Source organism: Dromiciops gliroides, chromosome 2 (genome assembly GCF_019393635.1).
Source record: "Dromiciops gliroides isolate mDroGli1 chromosome 2, mDroGli1.pri, whole genome shotgun sequence".
In the NCBI taxonomy this organism is placed as follows: Eukaryota; Metazoa; Chordata; class Mammalia; order Microbiotheria; family Microbiotheriidae; genus Dromiciops; species Dromiciops gliroides.
This window is the reverse complement of record NC_057862.1, coordinates 126,770,510-126,797,634: the sequence shown is the minus strand read 5'-3', so window position 1 is coordinate 126,797,634 and position 27,125 is coordinate 126,770,510. Positions and strand designations below refer to the sequence as shown.

Genomic DNA, 27,125 nt, shown 5'->3' with positions numbered 1-27,125 from the left:
CACTGAGTCTATCACCTGTTTTTATCGACAGTGCTCTCCAAGACAGTCTGACTCAAGACAAATTCTGATTAGTGTCAGACATAAGTATAAGGGTAGTTGAGACCAAGACAATCAAGTTGTTTGAGTATCAGAATCTGCTTTTGTGCTTCATGTTTTCTCCTGCCTGTACAGTTTCCTCCTTACTTCAGTTTGTGCTGATCTCCTGGATACTGCTTTCTTGGCTTCTTGAAAACAAGTCTTACTGTGCTGCATCAGCTATTACTATTATCATACTTGGCCCTTGTGTTTTTTGAAGTGTGACTGGAAAGTAATGAAACTGATTTCACAAGCCACTTAGGTGTTTGACTTAGTTCATAGCTACCCTTCCTCATATGTGCTCTTGCACATCGTACAAACAAGAAGTAAAACTGTCTTTTTAACCCTTTAGTGACTATAGTGTCAGATTATTCTAGTCCCATTTATTCTTTCTTCACTTCTTTCTGCTCTGTATTTATTGGTTTCATATGTTTTCTCCTTTGTTAGAATGCAATATGCTTTGAACTGATGATGAGTGAAATGAGCAGAACCAGAAGAACATTGTACACAGTATCATCAACATTATGTGTTGATCATCGTGATAGACTAGATTCTTCTTACCAATACAGCGGTACAAGGAAGTTCCAAAGGACTCATGATGGAAAAGGCTCTCCAAATCCAGAAAAAAAAAAGAATTGTGGAATATGGATGCTGATTGAACCATACTATTTCTTTTGTTTTTGGTGCTGTTGTTTTTCTTTTTTGAGGTTTTTCCTTTTTGCTCTGATTCTTCTCTTATGACTAATGCAGAAATAGGTTTAATGTTGTTATACATATATAACCTATATCAGATTATCTGATGTCTTGGGGAGGGGTGGAGGAAGGGGAAGGAGGGAGAAAAATTTGAAATCTGAAATCTTATAAAAACAAATGTTGGAAACTTTCTCTACATGTAACTGGAAAATAATAAAATACTTTTATTTTTAAAAAAAGATGCAATATGCTTGAAGGCAAGGATTATTATGCTTTTTATATCCCTAGGGGTTAGCATAGTGTCTGCCACATTAAGCTTGTTGATTCATTGCAGTATCATGAGCAGTGGTGATCTTGAGGTATCTCTGGAAAAGGTTGATAAGACATTTTTCCCTTTTTTAATGATAAAAGTATTTTATCATTTTCTACTTACATGTAGAGATAATTTTCAACAATTTAAAATAAGATTTCTAATTTCAAATTTTTATCCCTTCCTTCCTTCCCTCCCTCCTTCCCAAGACAGAAAGCAATCTGATATAGGTTATATATGTACAGTCACATTAAACATATTTCTGCATTAGTCATGTTGTGAAAGAAGAATCAGAACAAAAAGGAAAAACCTCAAAAAAGAAAAAAAAAACAAAATGAAAGTAGAAACAGTATGGTTCAATCTGCATCTAGATTCCACAGGTTTGTTTTGTTGTATTTTTTTTTTCTGGATGTGGAGAGCATTTTCCATCATGAGTCCTTTGGAATTATCTTGGATCATTGGATTGCTGAGAAGAGTTAAAATCTATCCTAATTGATCGTCACACAGTGTTGTTGATACTGTGTACAATGTTCTCCTCCCGGTTCTGCTCATTTTCACTCAGCATCAGTTCATGTAAGGGTAAAATTTATTTTTTACAAAAGAGTGGCTTCATTCTCTTGGCCATTCTCTTTGCATGAAATCGTTTTGTTTTCACTCTGTGTGGAATTTTTTATTCTTTCATGCTGCCCTGACTGTTAATGGGAATGTGATTTGACCAAGATTTGTGGTATTTTGTTCCTTCTGAGAAGCCACTTTGTTTACTCGGAGGATGATGACCTAGGGATCATCATTTCTGAAGAACTTGGGTTGGTCTCAGGAACTGGCTCAAGTACTAGAAAAGGGAATATTTTATTGTGTTGGGTCTAAGGTCATGGGCTGTTCTGTATCCCTAAAGCAGTCTAGGTTCCCTATTGTTCTTTGGGATATTTTGAACTCTGGTTTCTCTAACCATTTGTCTTCCATTTCCATAGCTTGGTCCAGCATTGAAACAACTCTCAAAGAAAGGATTGGTCACTGATTCACTTCTACCTACTTTTGCTATAGTGTGCCACTATATGCTAAATCTATTTTAGGCCATGTGATGGGTAGAAGATACCAAAGTAGGCAGTCTAGCCTCAGGAGGTTTCCAGGAAAAAGGACTCTCAGTTTTGAATAAAACTTTCCTTTCCATTTCCTTTGTTATCTCTCTTCTTTAGTTGCTTTTTCCATCTATATGTACTGTTCCTCACTAATCTTTAATCTTTCTCACTCAATACCACCCAAATTCAATAGTTTCCTCTTCCTTTTGGGACGTTTGTATGTATGGCTTTAATTAGAGTGTGGAAATAAAGTTATATTAATATGCCTTCCTTAATCTGTCAAAAACAAATTTAGCTTTTGGTTGTGAGGCTGTCAAAACAGTTAGTTTAAATAGCAATAAGATGATAAGACTTCTTAATCTTAAATTCATTGAGAATATACCTAATAACCCATTAATTAATCCATATTGTGTTTTAAAAGAAAAATGAAGGGGCAGCTAGGTGGCGCAGTGGATGGAGCACCGGCTCTGGAGTCAGGAGTACCTGAGTTCGGATCCGGCCTTAGACACTTGACACTTGCTAGCTGTGTGTCCCTGGGCAAGTCACTTGGCCCCAATTGCCTCACTAAAAAAAAAAAGAAAGAAAAAGAAAAATGAAGTCTTTGAACTATCTTGTATTCCCCTCAGCACCCTCCAACATACACACTTAGCTTCTTTGTTTTTTAACACTTTAAACCAACACTAGCTATGTTTATTTTGAGAAGTGTCAGTCTGAATTGAAAACACGAATTTTATTTTCAAGGGCACCAGCAGTCTTAATGGCAAATACTATTATTGATCGATAATTGTTTTCAGAATGGGTCAGGTAGATGTTTCTTTCACTGCTTAATAACATCTACTTCAGTGGCTAACACATAATGCTATAACTTTGTAAGGCCTTTACTTTATCTCATTTGATCCTCACAATAGCTATTGTAGTTGTTCTCCTGACAGGTAATTGGCAAGTCCAAGACTAGAACCCAGGTCTTCTGACTCCCAAGTTCAGTAACCTAGCCAACATATCATGCTGCCTGTGAACATGATACAGTTGATGGACAGCTTTTCCCAAATAAGTACAATGGGTTGCTAATTGTTCTGTCTGTAATAATAGATTTCTTCTCCACTAAAAACCTTAATTATATTAATCACTGGTTTTAAAACTATATTGGCATTCAGTTCATTGGGAGTAGTAATTGTGTTTTTGTTTGGATGATTCTAGTTGTTCTAGCCTGAAATAAATTTGCCTGCATCTGTGTCTGTACTGTGTTCTGAACATATATTACAATAAACGCCACATTCCACATACTTACAGCAAAGCTGTTTACTGAATCCAAATTTCCTATTAACAGGGAGATCCTTTATTTCAGAAGATATGGTGGGTTATTAGTTTTAAAAGTAGTTAACATTAAAATACCGGAAATGAAAGAGTGATTTCATTTCTACTTAATTGAAGAAATAGATCTTTGATTTAAAACTTTGCTGTTCAGTGTTTTGTTTTAAAACAGTAAAATATGACCTGCCACAGCCCCTTTAGGAAGTCATCATTATTTAGCACCTACTATGTGCCAGGTCCTGTGCTGAGCACTGTACAAATATCTCATTTGATCCTCATACAGCCTGGGAAGTAGGTGTGATCACTATTATTCACGGTTTACAGTTGAGGAAACGGGAACAAACAGAAGTTAAGTGACTTGCTCAGTGTTGCAGAACCCATGGCTTTAACTCCAAGCCTAGTGCCCTGTCTTCTATTTCATGCTGTCTCTCAGTGTTTTCTTGTTAACCTTTTAAAAATGTCATTGGTGAATTGCGACATAGAAAGGAGTCCTTAAATTACAGTTATATTCATGAATGACATGAAAAAGTATTGAGCATCGATTATGTGCAAAGTACTGTGTTTGGTACAGCATCTCCATCTGGACATGGAGGTTATTTTACAAGATCATCTATTATGATTCCTCTAGATATAAGTACTATGTTTCTTTGATAAGATGCCCTGAGAGAACATTCTGTGTGTGTGTGGGGGGGGTGGAGCTGAGAGGGAGAAGTTGAAATGGAAGGAAGCATTTTAAATTGGACTTTGAAGGAACATAGAGATGGTGGGTGGGTTCAGAAGCTCGTTTGAAAAATAGCATTTAATACGAACAAAGGCAAATAATGGTAGACAAGGTCAGAAAAGCATGTTGGGTCCAGAACATGAAGGACTTCAATGGCAGGTAGAGGAGTTTGAACTTTATTCTTAAGACAGCGGAGAGTCAATGAATGTTTCTAAGTAGGTGGGGGGGATGACATGGTCAGAACTGTGTAACTTTGGAGGAGCAGAGACAAAGACAGCATGAGGCAATTCGATTGGATAGAAAAAGGCAGATAGACATTGGAAAGGTGAAGACATCAGAACCATGTTGATTCCTGCACCTGTAAATTTGTCTCCTATTTTACATGCCTCTTCATGGATGTGGCTTTGTAGTGTCCATATCAGATTTGATTCAGCCAGACTAATCTCCCCATTTCCCAACAACTATTCTACTTTTAGATTTCTTTGTATCTCCTCATCATGTCTTCTTTCCTAAGGAACTAATCATTGGGGAATTTCATTATTCTGCAAAATTGAATCTGCCTAATACTCAGATCTCATCAGTATCCTTTGCTTCTCTGATTGTGCCCTCTGCCCAAAGGGCAGGGATGTGGGCTTCAGGGCCTCTATAGGAGCCACCCAGTCTTCTCCCCCATTTCCTACCAGCTACCCTGCTTTTGGATTTCTCCATTATGTCTCTGCTCAGGATATCTTTGCTGCCCCCCGCCCCTCCCGTTCTAAACTTTTCAGCTTCCTTTTGTGTTGTCTTCCTCCATTAGATTGTAAACTTCTTGAGGGCAGGGGTTGTGTTTTTTTCCCCTTGGTATTTGTATTCACAGTGCCTGGCATGTAGTAGGTGTTTAATAAACATTTATTGACTGACTAGTCTTTCAAACTATGCTTACCATTTCTGCCCTCTGTACTTTTGTACAGTCTCTCTCCATACCTGTAATATGCTTCCCCTCTTCATTACCTTTTTAAGGAATCCTTAGATATTTTCATATTTCTTAGTGTTCTCTTTGCCCTCTCAAATTATTTATCTGTCCATCAATCAATCCATCTGTCATTACACTATCTATATCTATTTACATGTTTTATCCCTTGGTGAGTATCAATTCCTTGAGGACCATACTGATTTTGTGTAGGACTTTTTAATCTCTAATTATTCACCTAGCCTTATGGCAGCTATTCCATCTACAGTATGTAAATTCATTCAGTTTTTGTGCACTCCATTAAGCTGTTTTTATTTTTAAAGTGATTTATTACTGTTGTACCCCGATGAATTACTTTCCTTTCTTCTTTCTCTCTGTCTCTGTTTCTCTGTCTCTGTCTCTGTCTCTTCCTTCCTCTCTCCCTCTCCTTCCCCTACCTTTCCTTCATTCCTGACCTTGGCAGCCTTTTTTTTACCAGATGTCTATTTTAACCCCTCGCAAAAGTAATTTACATGTAGTGCAGCTGTGCAAAAAATTGTCTACATTTAAAGTTTACTCTTACTACCACAGGGATTATAGTGTCTGTTCTTAATGAATTTGTATTCTTGCTCTCCTATATGAGCCTCCACTGGCAGCATGCGGTTCCGTTTCCCTTGGACAACAGGATACAGCTGGCAGCAAAATCTTCACCTGTAGAATTGCTCCTCATAGATCTAGCTCCCACAAAGATCTTTACAAAGCAGCAATATAGTTCCCCTGTCACCCCTATGTTTTACAGGAAACATATGCATATGTTGGTCACTGAAGAATGATTTAAATAGCATATGCATGTATCTTCCTCCTTCAACTTATGAGAGGCTGATTATAGCAGTAGACAGCATTACTTAGAAGGGGAATGACTTCAAAAGAGAAATCACTCCCCTTCCTTTTTTGAGGGTGTCATGTTAGTTGGCTAGTTGTAATTTCCTACAGCAGTCCTCATTGCTTTGCAGCCAGATTAGGTGATTTGCTGTGCTCTCATCCCCCTTAATATTTCTGAAGATTATTTTATTGCCTGCTGTGCCTCTAATGGGGTTTTAAAAAGGATTCTTTAGTGAATGATAACTGGTTTTTCAAAAGATTTTTGTTGTTTTGATTGTAGTATTTGTATTCTTTACTGTGGATTTGGAGAATATTGTTCTTCATTAGGTTTTTGGACTAGAAAAATTGCTGATTGATTTTTTCTCTTCGTGTTGTTTATTAAGATGAATCAAGTATGAAGTTTATCCTGTGTGCTTCAACACTGTTTTGGAGACATAATGAGGAAAATATAAATAATACACTAGGGTCATAAAATCATAAATATATAGATGGAGTTGGAGGGGGGATCTCAGCAATTCACACTTATTAAGCATCCACCATGTACAAAGGTGCTGAGAATATAAAGATAAATCTAAACTCTTTATTTAATGTCTAGTTGTTGGGGTAATGCAATTAACTACTTAAGTTTGTGATGTCATTCATCACTTTGGATGTTACCTAATACACAATAAATTATCATTGAAATATACATATCCAAAACAGAATGTATTCTTCCTCCCTCTCCTACTCCCCCCCATTAACCTGTTTTCCAGAATTCCTATTTTCTATATTTTATATTTAGAATTTTATTTTTTCCCAAATTACATATAAAATTCAAATTTTGACATCAATTTTTAAAAAAACTTTGTCTTCCAAATTCTCTTCTTCCCTCCCTCTCCCCCCACTAAGAACTCAAGCAATTTAATATAAGCTATACATGAGTAGTCATGCAAAACATTGCCACATTAGCTAGGTGGTGAAAGAAATCAGACAAAAACAAAAGTTCAGATAAAGGAACTAACAAAAAAATTATTCTTCAATCTGTATTCAGATACCATCATTTCTCTCTTGTAGATGGATTGCATTTTTCATAAGCCCTTCAGAGTTGCCTTATATCATTGCATTGCTGAAAATGACCAGCATATCATCTCATTATATTGCTGTTATTTTGTATACAATATATTTCACTTCATGAGCTGATGAGCTCAGGAAGGTCCTTCTAGGTCTTTCTGATAGCATCCTACTCATCATTTTTTAAAATAGTAAACTACATTTATATCGTACTTTAAAGAGAGATTCTCTTACAATAAACCCATGAGGTTGATTCTTGCAACAAGAGTGATAGATAACATTTATATAGTACCTTATACCTGACAAAGAATTTTCTTCACAATAGCCCAGCAAAGTAAATGCCATAAGTTTTGTCTTCATCATCATCATCTTACATTACTCTTGCCTCTGCTCCCCCAGTGCAATTCTCTATTGCAGGAACCACCATTTTTCTAGTCTCCCAGAATCATAAATTCAGATAATGATGATTCCTTACTCTCTTATCTCACATCCAGTCAATTGCCAGATCTTGTCTTTTCTCTCCCACAACATCTCTCACATCCAGGCCCTTCTCTCCACTTATTCAGCTGCCAACTTGGTCAAGACCCTTATTATCGGGCTATTGCAATAGCCTTTTAATTGGTTTCTCTCCTTTAAGTCTTTTCCCTATTCTAGTCTGTTCTCCACTTAGATGCTGAAATGGTTTCCCTCAAGTATAGATTAGACCTTGTTACTTCTCTACCAGATGTCTCTCCATTGCCTTGAATATCAAAAAAGCCCTTTACAACCTGACCCTAACCTATCTTTCCATTCTCATTACAGATTTCTCCCTTTCTTTCACTCTAGTTTTGGTCTCTGTGCCTTTTTTTGTTTTTGTTTTTGTTTTGTGAGGCAGTGAGGGTTAAGTGACTTGCCTAGGGTCACACAGCTAGTAAGTGTCAAGTGTCTGAGGTCAGATTTGAACTCAGGTCCTCCTGAATCCAGGGCTGGTGCTCTACCCACTGCACCACCTAGCTGCCTCTGCCTTTTTACAGGCTGTCCCCCATGCCTGGAATGCAGATTCTCCTTGTTTCTGCCTCTTACAATTCCTCTGTTCCTTCAAGCCATAGCTTAGGTACCACCTTCTATTGAAGTGTTTCTTGATACTTTTAACTGACCAGTGCCTTCCCATTCTGACTACCTTCTTTTTGGTATATATGTGTTGTCTTCTCCAATTGAATATATGTTGCTTAAAAGAAGTTATTTCATTATTCGTTTTTGTATTCCGAGTGCCTAGCATGACACCAGGCACATAGTTCAGGCTCTCATCTCTTGTCACCTCTCATTTGAAATTTGGTAATAGTGTCTGTCTGTCTGTCTCTGTCTCTCTCTTTGTATGTGTGGAGCAATGAGGGTTAAGTGACTTGCCCAAGGTCACATGACTAGTAAGTGTCAAGTGTCTGAGGCTGGATTTGAACTCAGGTCCTCCTGAATCCAGGGCCAGAAAATATTGAATGTTGGAGGGGATGTGGAAAAACTGGGATGCTAATCCGCTGTTGGTGGAGTCATGAAAAGATCTAACCATTCTGGAGAGCACTTTGAAACTATGCCCAAAGGGCTATAGAACTGTGCATACCCCTTGATCCAGCAATGCCACTGCTAGGTTTATATCCCAAAGACATCCCAGAAAAGAGAAAACGACCTATTTGTACAAAAATATTTATAGCAGCTCTTTTTGTAGTGGCTAAGAAGTGGAAATCAAAGGAATGCCCATCAATTGGGGAATAGATAAACAAGCTGTGATATATGATGGTGACAATGTTATTGTGCTATTAGAAATGACAAGCAGGATGATTTCAGAAAGGCCTGGAAAGACTTGTATGAACTGATGTATAGTTAATTGAGCAGAACCAAGAGAACATTGTGCACAGTGACAGCAATATTGTTTGATGAAGAACTGTGAATAATTTAACTATCCTCAGCAATACAATGATCCAAGACAATCCCAAAGGACTAATGATGAAGCATAGTATCCACCTCCAAAGAAAGAACTAATATTGAATGAACACAGACTGAAGGATGCTATTTTTCACTTTCATTTTTTCTGTTATTCAAGGTTTCTTAAACAAAATGACTAATATGGTAATGTTTTACATAATTGCACATGTGTAATCTATATCTGATTGCTTACTACCTCAGGGAGGGGGAAAGGGAGGGAGGGAAGGAGGAATAAAATTTTAATTCAAAATGTTGGTTTTAAAAAAATTTTTTTTTATTAATAAAGTATTTTTTTTATTTTTTCCCGTTACATGTAAAGATAGTTCTCAACTTTTGTTTATACAGGCTTTCCAATTTCAGATTTTTCTCCCTCCCTCCCTCCCTTCTCCCTCCCCTAGACAGCAGGTAATCTGATATAGGTTTATATATATATATATAAAACACATAATAACATTAATCCTATTTCTGCATTAGTCATGTTATAAGAGAAAAATCAGAGCAATGATGAAAAACCTCAAAATAGAAAAAACAACAGCACCAAAACCAAAAGAAATAGTATGGTTCATTCAGCATCTATACTCCACAGTTCTTTTTTTTTTTCCCTTGGATTTGGAGATCCTCTTCCATCATGAGTTCCCTGGAACTCTTCTGTACCATTGCATTGGTGAGAAGAATATAGTCCATCACAGTAGATCAACACTCAGTGTTGATGATACTGTGTATGTTCTTCTGGTTCTGCTCATCTCACTCATCATCAGCCCATGCAAGACCCTCCAGGTTTCTCTGAACTCCTCCTGCTCATCGTTTCTTACGGCACAATAGTATTCCATTGTAAAACGTTGTTTTTTAAAGAGGATCTCTCAGGAATATAGGATTTTGAATGACTGGATTTACCCCTTTTGCAGTATACCCCTAGCCCCATATCCAAATTTGCAACCTGAGTGAGCAGGCCTTAATGTGTTGATTTTGACAGAAACCAGGTCAATGAGGCTGGGAAACATAAATATTAAGAGGGGAAGATGAATTTGATACACTTTGAAATGCTGAGATTAATGAGAAATACGAGTAAAAGTATCTAATAGCATAGTCTATCAGAGATGTTGAACTTGAGTATGAGTTAGAGAACACACACACACACACACACACACACACACACACAGTAGTAGTAGATTATCAGGAAGGAAATGGGATAGCTAAAGATGGATGAGGTTTGGACCAGATAATCTCTAATTCTTGTCTAGCTCTCAATCTGATGATTTTATGAAGAAATGACTTCATGGAGAATAGGAAATATGTCATTATATTGGAAAAGGTTAAATGTTTTATTGTTTTTTCAAAAAAGAAAAGAATAGTCTGTAAACTATAGATCAGTGAATTTGACTTCAATTCCTGGAAACATTCCAAAAGGGATCATTAAAGAGATTTTGGCAAATCTCTAGGAATTGAAGTGGTGATCATGAAAAGTAACATAGCTTCATCAGAACGGAGATTAATCTAATTTTCTATTCTGATATGACTGCTAAACTCCCAAGATTTTAGCAAAGCTTTTGTTAAAATATTCCATCATATTCTTGTGTAGAAGGTAGAGACATTTTGATTAAGCAATACTACATTTGAATCTATTAATAAATAATTGGAAAGCTGAACTAAAAGTCAATTTGTTAATAGTTCAATGTCAGAAAAGCTGGAGTTCTCCAATGGAGTACTATTCTCACCTATGTGCTGTTTAACATTTTTATTAGTAACTCGGTTAAAGGAATGTTTGCCAAATTTGTATCCCACCAAGGTTGGGAGGGATAGTTTAACACATTGGATGACTGCCTAGAAAATTGGGCTGAATCTAATGAAGTGAAATTGAGTAAGAAATGTAAAGTCTTATACTTGGGTAGAAAAAAATCAGCTTCATAAGTTTAGTATGGTTAAGGCAAGGTCAAATGGCAGTGGTCCTGAAAAATGCCCAGAGATTGTAGTGGATTAGTTCAATATGATTCAGTAATGTGCTGTGAAGGTCAAAACAGCTAATGCAATCTTGGGCTCCGTTAAGAGCAGCATAGCTTACAGGAACGTGTGTATCACCATCATCTCTCTTGTGGAGATTACTGCCAATTAGGAACGACAGGGCTAAGCTAGAGAGTACCTAGGAAAGTGAAGAAGTTTGTGTGTCTTATGTGGGTTGGTTGAAGGGCTTTGAGTCTGTGCCTTGTGAGGATTGGAGAAGAAAAGACACAAAGGTGACATCATAACTCAAGTATCTGAAGGACTGTCATGTGGAGGGAGAAATGAGATTGGCTCTCTTTGGACCTAGAGGGTTGCAAACAGGCCGATTTAGGTTTAATGTCAGGACAGTCTTCCTGACAATAAGAGCTATCCAAAATAGAATGGGCTAAGAAGTTTGGAGGATCACTAATTGTGTATGTTTAAGTGGGGATACCTTTCATGTACAGCTTGAACTAGAGGTTGGTGAGGTATCTTCCAACTTTTGAATAATATGATTTTTTTAATGCTTCAAGGAAGGTGTAAGTACATATGTATATGTGTGTATACATATATGTATATAATTTGTGTGTATTATATATACATACACACACACACACACACACACACACACAGACCAGGAACTGAGAGAAATTGAGAGTGAGACCAAAAAGAGCTTGGAAATCAACAAAAGAATGAATAATGCTCAATAGGATAATTTTATTTGACATTTCATAGTAGATGGTCAGCAGACTGTGGGTGTTTAGGTTGAGAGCAGGGTTAATATCAAAATAATTAATCTTGGAGGTCAGATAGATTATATCTAGGAGGACTTCTGGGTTTTAAAAAACCTTGTTGATTTCTATTGTGAACCCTGGGAAGGGTTGTCAATGGGGTAACATTTGACCAACCTCGATGATATTTTATGACAGAAATAGGGATACTTTTATGTTGCATCATGACCTGTCCTTCCATAAAAATCAGTTTTGGGTAACCCTAGCTCTGAGATGGTCCTTCCTTTTAAGCACCATTTCAGTGCAAGTAAGTAGCTTGCATTTAGCAGACTCAATAAGGAGGAAAGGAGACCTAGTGGGTTTAAATTTCCCTGAACCCTTTTGCTGCCAAACCACTTGAAAGCAAGGCCTCGGGAGCCCATCTAATGGTGAGCCACTTCAACTAGTTCTGAAAGAACAAATACTAAGCACTTCTGATTAGAATTTAGGAGTCTAGGCGTCTCAGAAAAGTTTAGAAAAGATCTTTGACCTTCAAAAAACTCTCTCTCAGCAAGAAGGAAAGGAGATAGGAAAGTGGATGAGGAACAGTGTCTGCACTCTATTAGCTACTACATGAACTTAGTTAATTGCCCCTGTTTATTTGACACTATAAAAATTTGATTTATATTTGGATTTATTTTCATAGATATAAAGCCTAAAGATACAAGCTTCAGAGCATTTATCATCAGTCTGTTGGATGCTCTGACTGACTTCATAGGCTTTGAAAAGTCTTTCCTTAGGACAGACAATGGCAGTAATCAGAACAGCTAAGTGTTTAAGACAGGGATCCTTAGTCCATGGTTCAGGAACCTCTTTGCTATGGCATGATGCTGTTCTAGAAAAGTGTTGATTTCAGGGTGACCAAGGATTAAATTGAACTGGAGGTGGTTTTTTATGTACGGCACATTTGGGAAAACATCTTTTAATTTGTGATAATGCAACCTAATGATTTATAAAATTTTTGTTAATATGAGAATTCAGATTTAAACTATGGCTTCCTTTTACTTAGAGCGCATTTTACCATTGAGGAAAATGAAGCCCAGAGTAGTTAAATGATTTGCCCAAGATCACAAAGAGAGTCAGTGGCAAATCTCAGGTTTGAACACAGGTCCAACATTATAGCATTGGACCACACTATCTCAGCTGCAGCACCAGAGAATCCTGGTGGCAGGCATGACTTAATGATTTTGTGGGTGTTCAGACAACATCCCCAAATCCTTAAGGACAAATATTTTTAAGAGTGAGCTCATGTATGCAATGTAGAAATGACTGATTCTAGCCCTTTATTCTCTCTACTGAAATGATCCTAGTTCTCTCATCATTATTTCATTCCTTTTTTTGCATCTAGAATAATTTTTTTATCCACTAATATGTTTCACTCTATGTCTCACTTTTCCAGTAAACTTAACATAGGTAAATGTCTATTTTAAGTATATTCATTATTTAATCTTTAAAAATAAACCCCATTCACCTTTGTTTTATTACCTGTATCTTAGTTTCATTGGGATGATCTTCTAGGGTTTAGGGACTGGCCAAGTTAGAGCAAGTCACTAAACTTTTTTTTCCACTTTCTTTGTATTGGCAGCATTCATTCAGCATAGTGCCTGGCCCACAGTAGGCATTTGATATATGTTTGTCTCTGTCTCTGTGTGTGTGTGTGTATATATGTGTGCATGTATGTGTGTACACATATATTTGTATATATTATATACACACATACATACACATATATACATAGGACTTGTGGTCCTGTTGGGATGATAAAAATATTCATAAGCTCTATTATACAGTATTCCTTGATCAGTGCATTACAGAGGCGAGAAACAAACTGCTCTGAGAAGTCTCAAGTGGGGAAAGTCATTACTGATTTATAGCAAAGCTTCTTAAACTGTGGGTTGTGACCCCATATGGGGTCGAGTAACTGAATGTGCAGGTGGTGAAAAATTTGGCAACAGTAAAAGATTATGTATACCTATTTTATATACCTTTATACCTGAGGTCATATAAAAATCTCTTGGGCAAAATGGAGTCGAGTAGGAGAAGTTTAAAAAGCCCTGATTTAGAGGAGGGAGGAAAAAGAGCGTGTCCTTCTTTTAATCTGACTGTGTAATTCGGATGTTCCCTATAAACAGAGGTGGAGTTCTTAGAGGTTTCATGACGTATACCAGGTTCCAGCAGATTTGCTTAGTAGCTTCCTGCTGACTGAAACATGACTTTGTGGTAGTTTATGTGCTCACCCACTTTGCAAAGACAAAAGGGTCAGGAACGTGTGACTTTCCTCTTCTTTAGCTTCTTGGTTTTATGATATAGGTGTTCTGTCTATCTTGTGGTTACGTTTTTGGTTTGGTCATTTAGATCTGGCCACAGATATTATGAACTTTGGGGGTGGGAGGGAGAAATAAAAAGACACACATAGTTTTGCCATAAAAATCACAATGTATAAAATATCAGAGCAGTAAAAGAACGCTGTTAGAAGCATAGTTATAGTCCGACTCCCTTATTTTACTGTTCAGTTAATCAACAAGTATTTATTAAGCAGCACCTATGTGCAACACCTCTGAGCTAAGTGCCGGTGATAGAGACAAGAGTGATTTGAACCTTGTCCTTATTAAGTAGTTGCATTCTGATAGGGACACAGTAAGCCTATCGATAAGTATACCAGTTATATAAAAATGAATACAAGGTGTAGTTTTAGTAGGGTAGGCACTAGAATCTGTAAGATCAGAAAGACTTCCTATAGAATATGGTGTTTGAGGTCATTTGAAGTAAACTTGGGATTTCAGGAGGCACATGGGAAGAAAGGACGCATTCCAGGCCTGGTATTTAGCCAGTGCAAAGGCACAGAAATGAGAGGTAATGTCAAGTGTGGGCAGCAGCAAGTAGGTTAGTATGACTGGACCATGCCAACTTTGATGGGGATTAATGTGTAAGAAAACTGGAAAAGGGGTCTGGTTGTGAAGAGGTTTAAATACAAAGCAAAGCAGTTACTTTATGATCCTACAGGTGATAGATTTAAATAGGAAGAAACTTAAGTCAGTGAGACCAAATAGGAGACTATTGCAATAGTTGGAAGATGTGTCCAGAACTTTTGTCCAGCCATGTAATGACTGTGTGGGCAGAGAGAAGAGGGATCTCTGAGAAAAAAAAATGTTGTGGAGATAGAAATGACAAGATCTGGCAGTTCTGAAGAGCATGGGCCTACTATTTGCCTTGTCACCTATTTTAACTGTGAATTTTCTTTTAAAGAGGAAAAAATCATCAAACCCCATTCGTCCATCTATTTGTATGTAAAATGTATGCATGTGTGTATAACTACACACAGACACAAACATATACTCTTAATGTTCAATGCAGTGTTTCACCTTTGAGGACCCTGACTTTTGCAGGAGGAGCTGAAGCAGGAAATAAGAAGGTATCTTTTCATATCTCTTCTTTGGAATTGAGCTTTTTTCATAATTTGTCAACATTTAGTTTCCATTGTTTTGTGGTATTGGTTGTTAACATTTACATTGTAATGATCTACTTATATGTTGTTTTCCTGTCTCCCATTACTTTTTATCATTTTATTTGTCTTTTTGTGCTCTTCTCTGTATTCATTGTTCTCATAATTTTTTTACAGCATAGCTATATTTCATTACATCTATGTACCACAATCTGTTTAGACATTTCCCAGTCAATGGCCATCTATTTTGTTTGCAGTTCTTTGCTACCACAAGAAAGTACTACTGTAAATATTTAGGTGTTTATGGAACCTTTCTTTTTGTGACCTCTTTGGAGTATATGCCAATCAGTGGAATTTCTAGGTCAAAAGATAGGGACATGATAGTCCCTTTAGGTACATAATTCCAGGATGCTTTCTCAAATGGTTAGGCCAGTTCACAGCTCCATCAACAATACATTAGTGTTCCTGTCTCCATAACTTTCCAACATTGACCATCTTCCTCTCCCCCACCCCTCCTCTCTAATTCTTTTTACCATTGCCAATTTGCTGGTTGTTAGGTGAACCCCCCTAGTTGCTTTGATTTATATTTCTCTTATTATTAGTGATTTGGAACATTCTTTAATATAGCTGTTTATCATTTGCAGTTCTTCTTTTGAGAACTGTTTGTTCATATTCTTTGTTTGACTACTCTTTGGGTATGTGACTTTTGGTCTCCTGCTCAATTTTTAAGAGTATCAGATGGTCAGAATTGGGTCTGAAAATCAAGATTTGGTATATAATTCTGTTCAACATCAACCCTCTCCCAGAATAACACTAACAAGTAGTGTCATGTGTTTGAGGCATATTACAACTCAGCTATTCTCAAAGCACTTTTATGTATCTGATAAACATCAGAGGCCACTAGCTCTACTTAAAAGGCAGCTGTTTCTGGAATGTACAAGCATCTCCTTGTTCAGTAGTAGCATTTGGGGGTGGGGGGGTGGGTAAGGCCCATATTGCTTTTTAGAAACTAGAGGGTAACTTGTGTGGCCCAGATTTACTTCTGCTTTGTATTGTAACTTTGTCTCCACAACTTGTTTCACCTATTAAATCAGGGATTCTTAATCTTTTTTGTGTCTTGGACCCAGACTCTTTTGGCAGTATAATGAGATTTATGAACCGCTTTTCAGAAAATTGTTTTTAAATACATAAAAATATATAGAATTATTACAAAGAAGACCAATTTTGTTTGAAAAAGTTATTTAAATTGTTTTTTGGAAAAACAAGGTTATAAGACCCTAAGTTAGGAAACTCTGTACCAAATAGTAGATTCTTTTAATCATATCTTGTTTATCTCTTTCTCCAGTTTAATTCTATTCAATTTGACAAACATTTATTAAGTACTCACTACGTGGCAGGAACTGTTTGAGGCACTGAAGACAGACAAAAATTAAATAGTCTATGTTCTCAAGGAACCTAAATTCTACTTTGGGTTAGGGGTAGGAAAGGACACAACATATCCACAAAGAAGTACAGGGAGTTGATGATGTAAGCTCCTCTCACCCCATCAGCTGATGAGTTTACAGGGTTTTGAGGCTTTGTTTGGGACTTGGACTGCATTTCCTTCTGAAGGAGACAAAATGGGGGGCAGCTAGGTGGTACAGTGGATAAAGCACCGGCCCTGGATTCAGGAGTACCTGAGTTCAAATCTGGCCTCAGACATTTGATACTAGCTGTGTGACCCTGGGCAAGTCACTTAATCCCCATTGCCCCACAAAAAAAGGAGACAAAATGCCCATTTGTTCCATTTGTATGGAACATTGGGGAAAAACTGGTTGGCTAGGACTATTTGGGGATGGAATTGTCTTTTGTGATAGACCTCTAAAAAGGGAACTGTTTGCAGAGTTGGGTCTTATCTGTTGGATCCTGAGAATCCAAGTAGTACGAGTAGTAAAATCCTTGTTTTATAGATAAAAGGAGTTCAGAAATGAAATTATGAATAAAGCCATACAACCACCAAGTGGCAGCCCTAATTGGAATCTATGTTTTCTAATTTTGTGTGCAAGGGAGAGCAACAAGCTTTTCTTAAACCCTTGCTCTGTGCTGGCTGAGCACCGTGCTGCTAAGTGCTCCAGGGATGCAAACACAAGCAAAAGGAAAAGCAGTCCTTGGCTTCAAGGAGTTTACCTTCTCTTGGGGAAGACAATATGCCAAGGGGAGGTGAACAGGGGAGGAGGGTGGAGGAGGAGGATTTTAGATGCTTTGAAGTGCACTAAAAAGCGCACTTTTTAGAAGTGCTGAACTTGAAGGTTTTTAATTTGACAATAACATTGTTCCTGTGGAGAAATCAGGCAGCTACCCTGAACCTCTGTTTGCTCATCTGTAAGATAGCAATTTCTTTTGCTATTCCTCTTAAATCAGTAGGACAGCTTACTTGAAGTATATTGATTTCTTCTACATGTACTACACTTGTCTCATCCCTTTTCTTCACAGCCCTCTTTTCCTTCTCTCTCTTAAACGATACATTTTAAAAATTATAGCTAGTTGGAATAAGTGGTGGCTACAGAGCAGCTAGACGTGAGTCTGTCCATCTCAGAACCAGCTCTTCAGTTTGGCCTCCTTGGCACTATTCACTATGTGAGCTCAGGGCTGGTTTCATTTGTTTATTTGTATAACTCCAGGGCCTGGTATAGTGCTTTACCCATAGTAGGTACTTAGTAAATGTTTTGTGGAATTGGAGTTTTGAATAGCTGAGAGGTAGTACAGTGGCAGGAAAAGTAAAAGGTGACACAGTGGATAGAGTGCCAGACCTGAAATTAGGAAAACTCATCTTCATGAGTTCAAATTTGCATCCAGACACTTACTAGCTGTGTGACCTTGGGCAAATCACTTAACCCAATTTGCCTTATTTTTCTCATCTGTAAAATGAGCCGGAGAAGGGGATGGCAAACCACTCCAGTATCTTTGCCAGGAAAACCCCAAAAGGGATTCATGTAGAGTTGTACACAGCTGAAAGATAACTAAACAAAAACAAAAAAATAGTAAAATTGGAACATTCCTTTCTGGATTCTTACTCTCTAGAGAAAAAAACCAAAACAAAACAAAACACAAATGGAGGGCAGTGATTTTTGTGACAAGACCCTGATGGGACTCTGGGATCTTGAAATGGATCTTTGCATCAGAGATTTAAAGATAGAAGGGAGTTCAAAGACCATCTCCTTCAACCTCCTGATTTAATAAATGAGGAAACTGAGGCCTAGGGAGGTTCACTGACTTTGCTAAGATCACAAAAGGGTAGGGGAAGGGATTAAGCACTTATTGAATGCCTGCTATGTGCCAGGAATTGTGCTTGATCCCTACAAGGATTCTTTTTAGGTACTATTATTATCCCCATTTTACAGTTGAGGAAGCTTGAGGCAGACAGGTTAAGTGATTTGCCCATGGTCACACAGCCAGAAAGTGTCTGAGGCAGAATTTGAACTCAGGTCTTCTTTTTTCTTTTTTAAATTTTGTGGGGTAATGAGGGTTAAGTGACTTGCCCAGGGTCACACAGCTGCTAAGTGTCAAGAGTCTGAGGCTGGATTTGAACTCACATCCTCCTGAATCCAGGGCCAGTGCTTTATCCATTGCGCCACCTAGCTGCCCCCTTTTATTTTATTTTATTTTATTTTATTTTATTTTATTTTTTTATTTTGAACTCGGATCTTCTTGACTCCAGGCTCATCACCCTTTCCATTATGCCACTTAGCTGCCCACAATAATACATAAGTAGTATCAGAAGTAGAATTTGAACTCAGGTGCTTAGATTCCCAAACCAGTGCTTTTTCTACTGTACCAAATGTATAATCCTCTGTATTCAAACAGTTCATTGTGAATTATATATAAAATGTTGAATTTACTGTGTTGCTTCTAGGGAGGAAATAGCAGTTGTAGCTAGCTCTTTTTGTGATTCACAAGAAGTCTTGTGTCAGACAGGCAATGCTTATCTCTCTGCACTGTCACATCCTACTGTATTCAACTCTACAGACCCTGTTCATTTTAATTTGGTGCTGCAAAAGCTCTACTGAAGAAGTTAGATGATTGTTTCCGAGTCTTTTGCAAGGGGTGTTTGGTTTGAGAGTCAAACTTGCTTTCTTAGTGTTTCTCACACATGACATTCTACCTCCTGTCTCTGCACAGGCCTTTGCATAGGCCATCAGTCCTACCCCTCCTCTTAGAGCCCTAGTTTCCTTTAACATTCAGCTCAAGCTTCATTTTCTACATGAAGCCTTTCCAGATGTCCTCCCTCTCCCATGCTAGTCTCCCCACCCACCCCTAGTACTTTGTATTTATTTTGTACATTCACATATAAACACACACGCACGTTGCTCTCTTCCCTCCCAGCGAATGAGCTCTTCTTGAGGGCTCGGTGCATTTCTTTTCTGTGTCTTTGTATCCCCAGCACCTCACATAGAGCCTGACTCGTAGCAGACCCCCAATGCCTATTGATTACTCGAGTTGTTTAAGAAATCTAATGCTCTTTTGAGATGTTTTAATGTGATTTATATCTATATAATACATCTTCTCTAAGGGGCTGCTTAGGAAGTCTCTCTTCTTCTTTTTTTTTTAATCTCACGTCTATTTTTCTGCCGGTGTCCGGATTGTCACCCCCACATACCTCTTGTCTACAACTAACATCCCAGGTTCCTCATAAAATGCAACTGCTTAGACTGCACATTTCTCCTAGGAGAACCTGACTCCTTAATGCTTGTATCAAACCAAAAAGACTTTGTGATGATGTTTAGTAACTTTTGCCCTTTCCCTGGCAATTATGATGTTTCTGTTTACAGCTTTGATTAAGCCTTACTCTAGTAGTTTGAGTAGCACTTCCTCCCCCATTTACTGTGAAAGTACCCTGAAGGCTGAAGTTGTTCTCCTATTTATTCTTGGTAGAAATGGGAACAGCTGTCCCTTTTTTCTTAGCGCCTCACCCGATCAGCATTTTGGATCTCCCTTTAACCAGCTGGGTGGCTAACAGTTCTTTCTGCAGGTCTGTTCAGTTATAGGTCTTCCTGCTGTGAATGACAAAAACATATCAGTGGAGGTGTTAGTTTGTAAAATGGGGACACCTGTTCTCTAGCAATTGGTCTGAGGTCATCAAGCTAATATTTTCAAGAAAGCTTACAGCACATTTACTTAATGTTATGTTGGGCCATATGATTTCTCAGTCTCTTCCCTAGGGAGATTTCATTCACAAAGGAGCACCTGTGAAAAGAGGCTTCTTTGGGTTATGGGCTCAAGTTAACTACAGTAATGAGATGGTAGATTTTCTTGCTCTTTCCTTCCCTTCACTTCCTGCTTCTAAAACTTGTGGAACAGCCTTTCATTATAATTATAAGCAGTCATTCCTGAATAATAGCCTCTGTGTTCTCTAAAACACAGGTACTAAAATGCACAGATTATTTTTACTCTAAACATAAGAAAACTGTCAAATCCCCCCAAATTACCAAAACTTTTCTATTTTCCTAGTCGTGATGATAATGATAGAGAACTCAGACTAGGTCTGTACAAAGTTTTATTTTCAAATCTTTAAAATGATAATTTGCTTATTTAAAAGGAAATTAGTGGGGCAGCTAGATGGCGCAGTGGATAGAGCACCGGCCCTGGAGTCAGGAGTACCTGGGTTCAGATCCGGCCTCAGACACTTAACACTTACTGGCTGTGTGACCCTGGGCAAGTCACTTAACCCCAATTGCCTCACTAAAAAAAAAAAAAAAAAAAAGGAAATTAGTCTTGGCCCAATGGAAACTTTGTTCCCCTCCGTTTTAAAGCTAGAATGGAGTTGGAATTACAGGGACATAGATGTTAGCAGAAGGTGCCCTCAGGAATCATCTGGTCTAGTCTGCTTGGTTCCCCCCCCCCCCCCAAGCAAATTAAGACTTTGGGAGGCTGAATGATTTGCCCACAGTCACATGTTAAGTAGCAGTAGTGGTATTTAAACGCCTATTCTTCAACTTCAGATTCAAACCACTTTTTCCTTTGCACTGTACTGCCCCTAAGACAACTTTTGAGGTGGGTTTCAGAGGCCGTCGGCTCTCTTTACTCTTTCTTTTGACTAATCATCACCTCTATCTCCTCCCTGGCCAGTGACCATTTAGACTTTTCTTGAAGACCTAGAGTGAGCAGGAAACTCCTACCCTTGAAGGCAGCCCAGTTTACTTTTGCATCACTGATTTAATAAGACATTTTTCTTTACATTGTCTAAATTTGCATCATTTCAGCTTTTATTTATTGCACCTGCCTATATTTTGTGGTCTTTGGGCCAAACTGGACATATCTATTCACTCTTTCACTTGACATACCTCTGTAAAGGTCTTATCCCTTCCCCCACATCTTCTCTTCAGTTCCAGGAACTCTTAGACTGCCTACATATGCATCTGATAGATGGTGATGGCTTTGCTTGTTGCAAACTCTGTCTGATGCAGAGCAAAGCTAAGAGCAAAACCAAGATGCTAGATAGAGGTGCCTCAGCCTTCAGTTTTCATCTCTACACTTCCCAACTTCTTAAGAGTCTTTCTCAATTTCCTTTAGGTAGAAATTAAAAAAAAAATTTACTCAAAATTTAAATTTAAATACAATTTAAAACTTTTACTTAAAAAATAAAACTTTTACTTTTAAATCAACCAGGAAGCATGGTTTTCACCTGACTGAAGTGACTGCTGCATAACTACAAGTTAGCTCTTTCTTTATACTCTGGATCAGAACAAAATTAAATGTATCATCATTATAAAATAGCACATTTACTCTTGTGGGCTGTTTCTTATCAGAATAGCAGATTAAATAAAATTCAACCCTTGGAAAAAATAAACATGTTTAGTTTATTATAACTAACCTAATTAGTCATTAAGCTTTTTAATATGAACTTTTTAGGACTTCAGTATCAGCTTAATGAGCAATAGATTTCAGTTATACATATATATAAATTTTGTGGGGCTATGGGGGTTAAGTGACTTGCCCAGGGTCACACAGCTAGTAAGTGTCAAGTGTCTGAGGTCGAATTTGAACTCAGGTACTCCTGAATCCAGGAAGGCCAGTGCTGTATCCACTGAGCCACCTAGCTGCCCCCGATTTCAGTAATGTTTTTAAAATAGCTCAGTTTTAATGCCTCGACCTTTGTTTTCTTTTCTTCATAGCTTCTTAAATACAAGCCAGTTTTTGCAGTACCCTTGTATTACTATACCTTTATTTTATAAAAAGAAAAATATAGAAATTCTGTTTTACAAATATTCATATACATTATTTATTATTTTATAGAGAGGAAAAAATAGTTCCAGCATGTTATTGACTTATTCAAGGTTATTCAGTGATGGGAAGAATTGGATATATTGTAGGACTACAGTAGTACTTAAGACCCAATTTCTAGACTGAGGGTTTTAGCATCCTTAATGAGATTAATGAATAACTTGGAAATAACTAAATTTCCTGGTGTTAAAGCTTCTTTGCAACAGTCAATAAGTAGTAGTTTCTGAATTATCTGTGCCTCAATGATTCTGACTTCTGTTGCTTATTCTCTTATGGGAGCTACATATGGGATGGGGACAATCCGGGTGTTGCCACAGGACCCTGAATTTTGAAACTCCTGATGGCATTTTAGAATCTTCCTGCAGCTCAGAAGCAAGTTTAGCACCCAATTAGAAAAAAAAAGATCAGTTAAAATCTAATGCAAAAAAAAAAAATTAAAAAAAAATCTAATGCGGTTTGTAGCACTTGGTGAAGGCTCTTTAGTTAGGGCTCTTTAAGTGACTGAAACAATTACTACTTATAATTGTTTTCTCTTATGATTTATTAATCAGTGAACCAGATTTATGAGCAGGAGGATTTCTAGTAGTATATCAACAGTACTGGGGTTACCCTTGTCTTTCAGCTCCTGTTAGGCTGAAGGGGCTTTTTTATGAAGGCTTATCTAGGGGGAGGATAGGCAAGTTGTTGGGTTAGCAGGAGTTGTCCTTTGTTATAGAACCATAATGAAAAAGAGAAAAAACAATTCACAGCTTCACAAGTTTTATGTGGCCATTACCTTTATTGCTTCAGACCATTTTACTCATCTTCATTGTCAGAAAACCAGTTTCAGATGGTGCTGCCCTTTTGACCAAAGTGAGATAGATGTTTTGTAATTTTATTTTATCTACATAGAAAATTGGGTCCTGTCTTTGGAGTTTTGAATAAGTTCATAAGCTGTTTGTGTGTGTGTGTGTGTGTGTGTGTGTGTGTGTGTGTGTTTAAAGCTCATTCTTTCAAGTAAGTTACCTCATGGCTATTAAGATAGACATATTTTGACTTCATTTATGTGGTTCATCTAACCAGCTGACCCCGTGCACTGTAGGGTAGGGGCTGGTATTCTCTATATGACAGTAAGTAGCCTGTTAATCTTTCTCATAAACTCTCTTTAATCTTAAATATTATAAACATATTAATTCCTTTGGGCATCTTCACAGATTGCTCCTGCTTATGATGTGATAATGTGAACGCTTCAATAGTTGAGGCAATTTTTTTTTCCTCCTATAAAGTTACATGTTCTTTCATCCATGCAGCCTTGGCAAGTCTGAACAGGACTTCAAAAGCTGATTAAAAAACCAGCAGGCATGATGTGTTTTACTTTTAAATCAAACAAGTGCTTGGTGGCTAGGGGAAACACTCAGGTTCTTTCTGTTTTAGCTTCAGTTGGTAGCAGGTACATAAATACCCTAAGCTTGGCATCTGCTCCTGAATTTCCTTCACTTTATTTCATCTGAGTTTAATAATAATAAAAGCATCTAGCATTTATATAGTGCTTTAGGGTTTCCAAAGTGCTTTACAAGTATTATCTCATTTGATCCTCACAACCACCCTGGGAGGCAGAGGGGCTGTGAGGAAACTGAGGCCGACCTAGGTTAAATGACTTGCCCCAGGGTCATGCCGCTGATAAGTGTCAGAGGCTGGATTTGAACTTGGGTCTTCATGATACCAAGACTGGCTTTCTCAGCTCTGTTACTTAGCTACTTTATTTATTTTAAGCATCATTTTACAATACAGATTTTAGCAACTAATAAATAGTTTATGAGGTGCAAAAGAATTGGAAGAAAGAATAGATGAAGTTGTTCAGTAGGAAAGGAAACCCTTGATAAAGCAGAGTGAGAGGCAGCACTGGGAAGAGAGACTTTATTATAAGGTGTGAGGCTCATTGTAAAATGACAGACTCCTGAGGAGAACACCAGCTATTATTAGGGAGATCAGAGGTCATACAGGTGGTACAGATATAAATATGGCATAGACAAAGTATGTAAGAAAATTGGAGGAAAGTGACATTCATTTCACTTGTGTGAGCTCTGAAAAGACTTCTTGGAAGAGATGGTACTAGATCTGGGCCTTGAATGAAGAGAATTTCAAGAAATCTAATGGTTGAAGGAAAGAGAAGTAGGGAAGAATAAAATGATAGAATGAATAATACCTAGTCCCGTTTGACAAGAACATTAAATGCTTAATAATTTCAACTCACTTAACACCTCTTTAAAGTGTTTTTCTCACAACAACCCTGTCAGGGAAGAAGTATTTAAATATATTATTATCCCTCTTATAAAGATGAGGAAATTGAGGCTGATAGAAGAGCCATGACTTTCTCATGGTTACCCATCTAGTATTTAGATTGACACTTGAGTCCAGGTCTTCTTGCCTTCTGTGTGAGTTCACTGCCAATTATTTGGAGCTGTTTCTCTTTTAATACCTTTAATTAGGCAAATGATACAAATTGCTACTGTTACTAATATTCAGATCCCTTCTCCTTTGAAAGGTTTTCTATTCTAGTGGGATTATGGCATCCAATACTTGGATATTTTTCAAGGACTTCTCCTAGTGAGAAACTTGAATCCTACTCTCAGTGAATAATATGGAAAAGGGAACAGTAGCTTTTCCCTTTGCCTTTGCAGTCCCTTGGGACCTCACTAGAGAAGAACATTTAGAACTTCAAAAGAACTTCCTTACCAGCTAAAAAGCATTAAGTTGACATATCTATAAAACACTTTAAAAGTTCTCTTAGTATGTAGAGACATACCCTAATTAATATTGTTCAAAACCCAGACATTTTGCAGTTATGTTCTTAATATATTATAATTGAATCACCATCCCAGAGTGGTAAGTCTTGTTCACAATTTGCATAACCCCTGCTTCTCTTGGTTGAACTTCCATCCCAGAGAATTAAATCTTTTCCAACAAATAGAATTTTGGTATCCTAGGATTTAAACTGGAAGGGATCATCTAGCTCAATCACTTTGTTTTTACAAATATGTTTTCCTAAAGCACTTTGATGTTTGTTCTTTGTCTCTTTCATTCCACATCTTGTATTATATTTACTTAACCAGTATAATGGTCATTTTGTGTCTCATCTCCCTAGTAAAGCTTCTTGTGGGCAAGGGGTTTTGTCCTTTTGTCTTTGTTTTTCCCTTTCTCCTCATTGTAACAATCATTCTCTAAGTTTATAAGAAAAAAAGTATCACCCCCCCCTCCCATTTATGGTTTTAAATTTGACTCCATTCAATTGTATTTCTTTTAGGATTCTTTTTTTGGTCAATAAACATTTTATTATAATTTACCTTTTTTATTATCTATTTCAGTGTTCTGGGTCATGAAACTTAATCCACAACAAGCTCCGTTATATGTAAGTAAAACAAATTTTCTTTTAATTTTTTATTATTTATAGAAGTTATGAGTGCTTTCAATTTCATACAAAGATTTCAATGAATAATCTTTCAAAATAATTATTTATAGTTTATAAAATGCTTATTGATCATTAAATGTTTAAATTTGTATTTTTTACCATCTACGCACATTTAGCTAAATTGAATTCAACAGGAATAAATTGAGTACTCCATAAATAGGATGCCCTTAAGCTATCTAGGCCCCACAGGAACTTAACTGAGGGGGTGAGGTGGGAGTTGTACCAGAAATAGATATATTAAACAGTTGAATAACATTGTGAAGGTACTGTTAATCAGGTTGTCATTCCCTGTTCTTCTGCTGCTATTTTCTCTATAAAAGCCAAATTTCTTCCTCCCTCCCCCCCCCACTTGCCTGTATATGATTATTGCCAGAGTAAAGTAATCTTTCACCACTAGATGGTGTGACAATATTGGTAAGGCTAAATTCTCACCAAATATACTTGGATAGTTGGGCAGAAGGTAACAAAACCAGAGCAGGGAAAAGTAAAATGTATATGTTTTTTGATGCCATTAAATCAGTGAGATTCAAAGTGGTAAGAGTGAGTGATGTCACTGGTGAAATAGAAGATTGAGTTGTACAGATACTCCCCATGAAAGGTGAGCCAAGGGGAATCTGAAGTGAGTCAGAAAATGCTTTTGGGTAGGATTTAGATCAGAAAAGGAGGAAGAACATTCCAGGCAAAAGGAGCAACATAACAAAGTGAATAAACATAGTAGGAGTTTGGAACACTGCAAGAATTTGGTTTGGTTGGAGTGAAGGATTTATGGTAATAAAGTATAGATGATAAGAATGAATAAAGATGAGCTGGATCTTGAAGCATTTTAAATTCAAGACAGAGGAATTTGGGCTAATTGTATATATATATGGGTGACTTGATGAAAATAATGTTTTAGCCCTTTAAAGGGTGATTTAGAGGGAATGACTGGAGCCATGAGCCAGTTAGGAAACTACTATAATAATCCATATGTTATGGATTCATAGAATGTTAGGATTAGAAGAGTCCTTAGAGGTCATGTAGGCCAATCATCTTATTCTACAAACAAGGAAATTGAGGCCCAAGAATACTTTGACAATATCAAATAAGTAATTAATGGTAGAGTTCCAGCTCATTGATTGCTAGTCATGAGATTACATTTAATGTGTTTAAAAGCTTTAAAAAATTGTCTGTTTAAATGTTTTGAAATGTTTTGTGCTGGTTGAGATGGGAATTCATTAGAAATC

The 27,125-nt window shown here is 37.3% G+C and overlaps 1 protein-coding gene across 1 annotated transcript in view; it reads left to right on the top strand.

Moving 5' to 3' along the window:
* The window catches only part of AKAP13 (A-kinase anchoring protein 13), a 393,887-nt gene that overhangs the window by 86,127 nt on the left and 280,635 nt on the right, over window positions 1–27,125 (top strand). Inside the window, exon 2 of the mRNA XM_043982253.1 lies at window positions 25,799–25,842. Within this exon, the coding sequence (XP_043838188.1) occupies window positions 25,810–25,842 (33 nt within the window). The 5' untranslated portion in view covers window positions 25,799–25,809. The remainder of the gene's footprint in view (window positions 1–25,798; window positions 25,843–27,125) is intronic.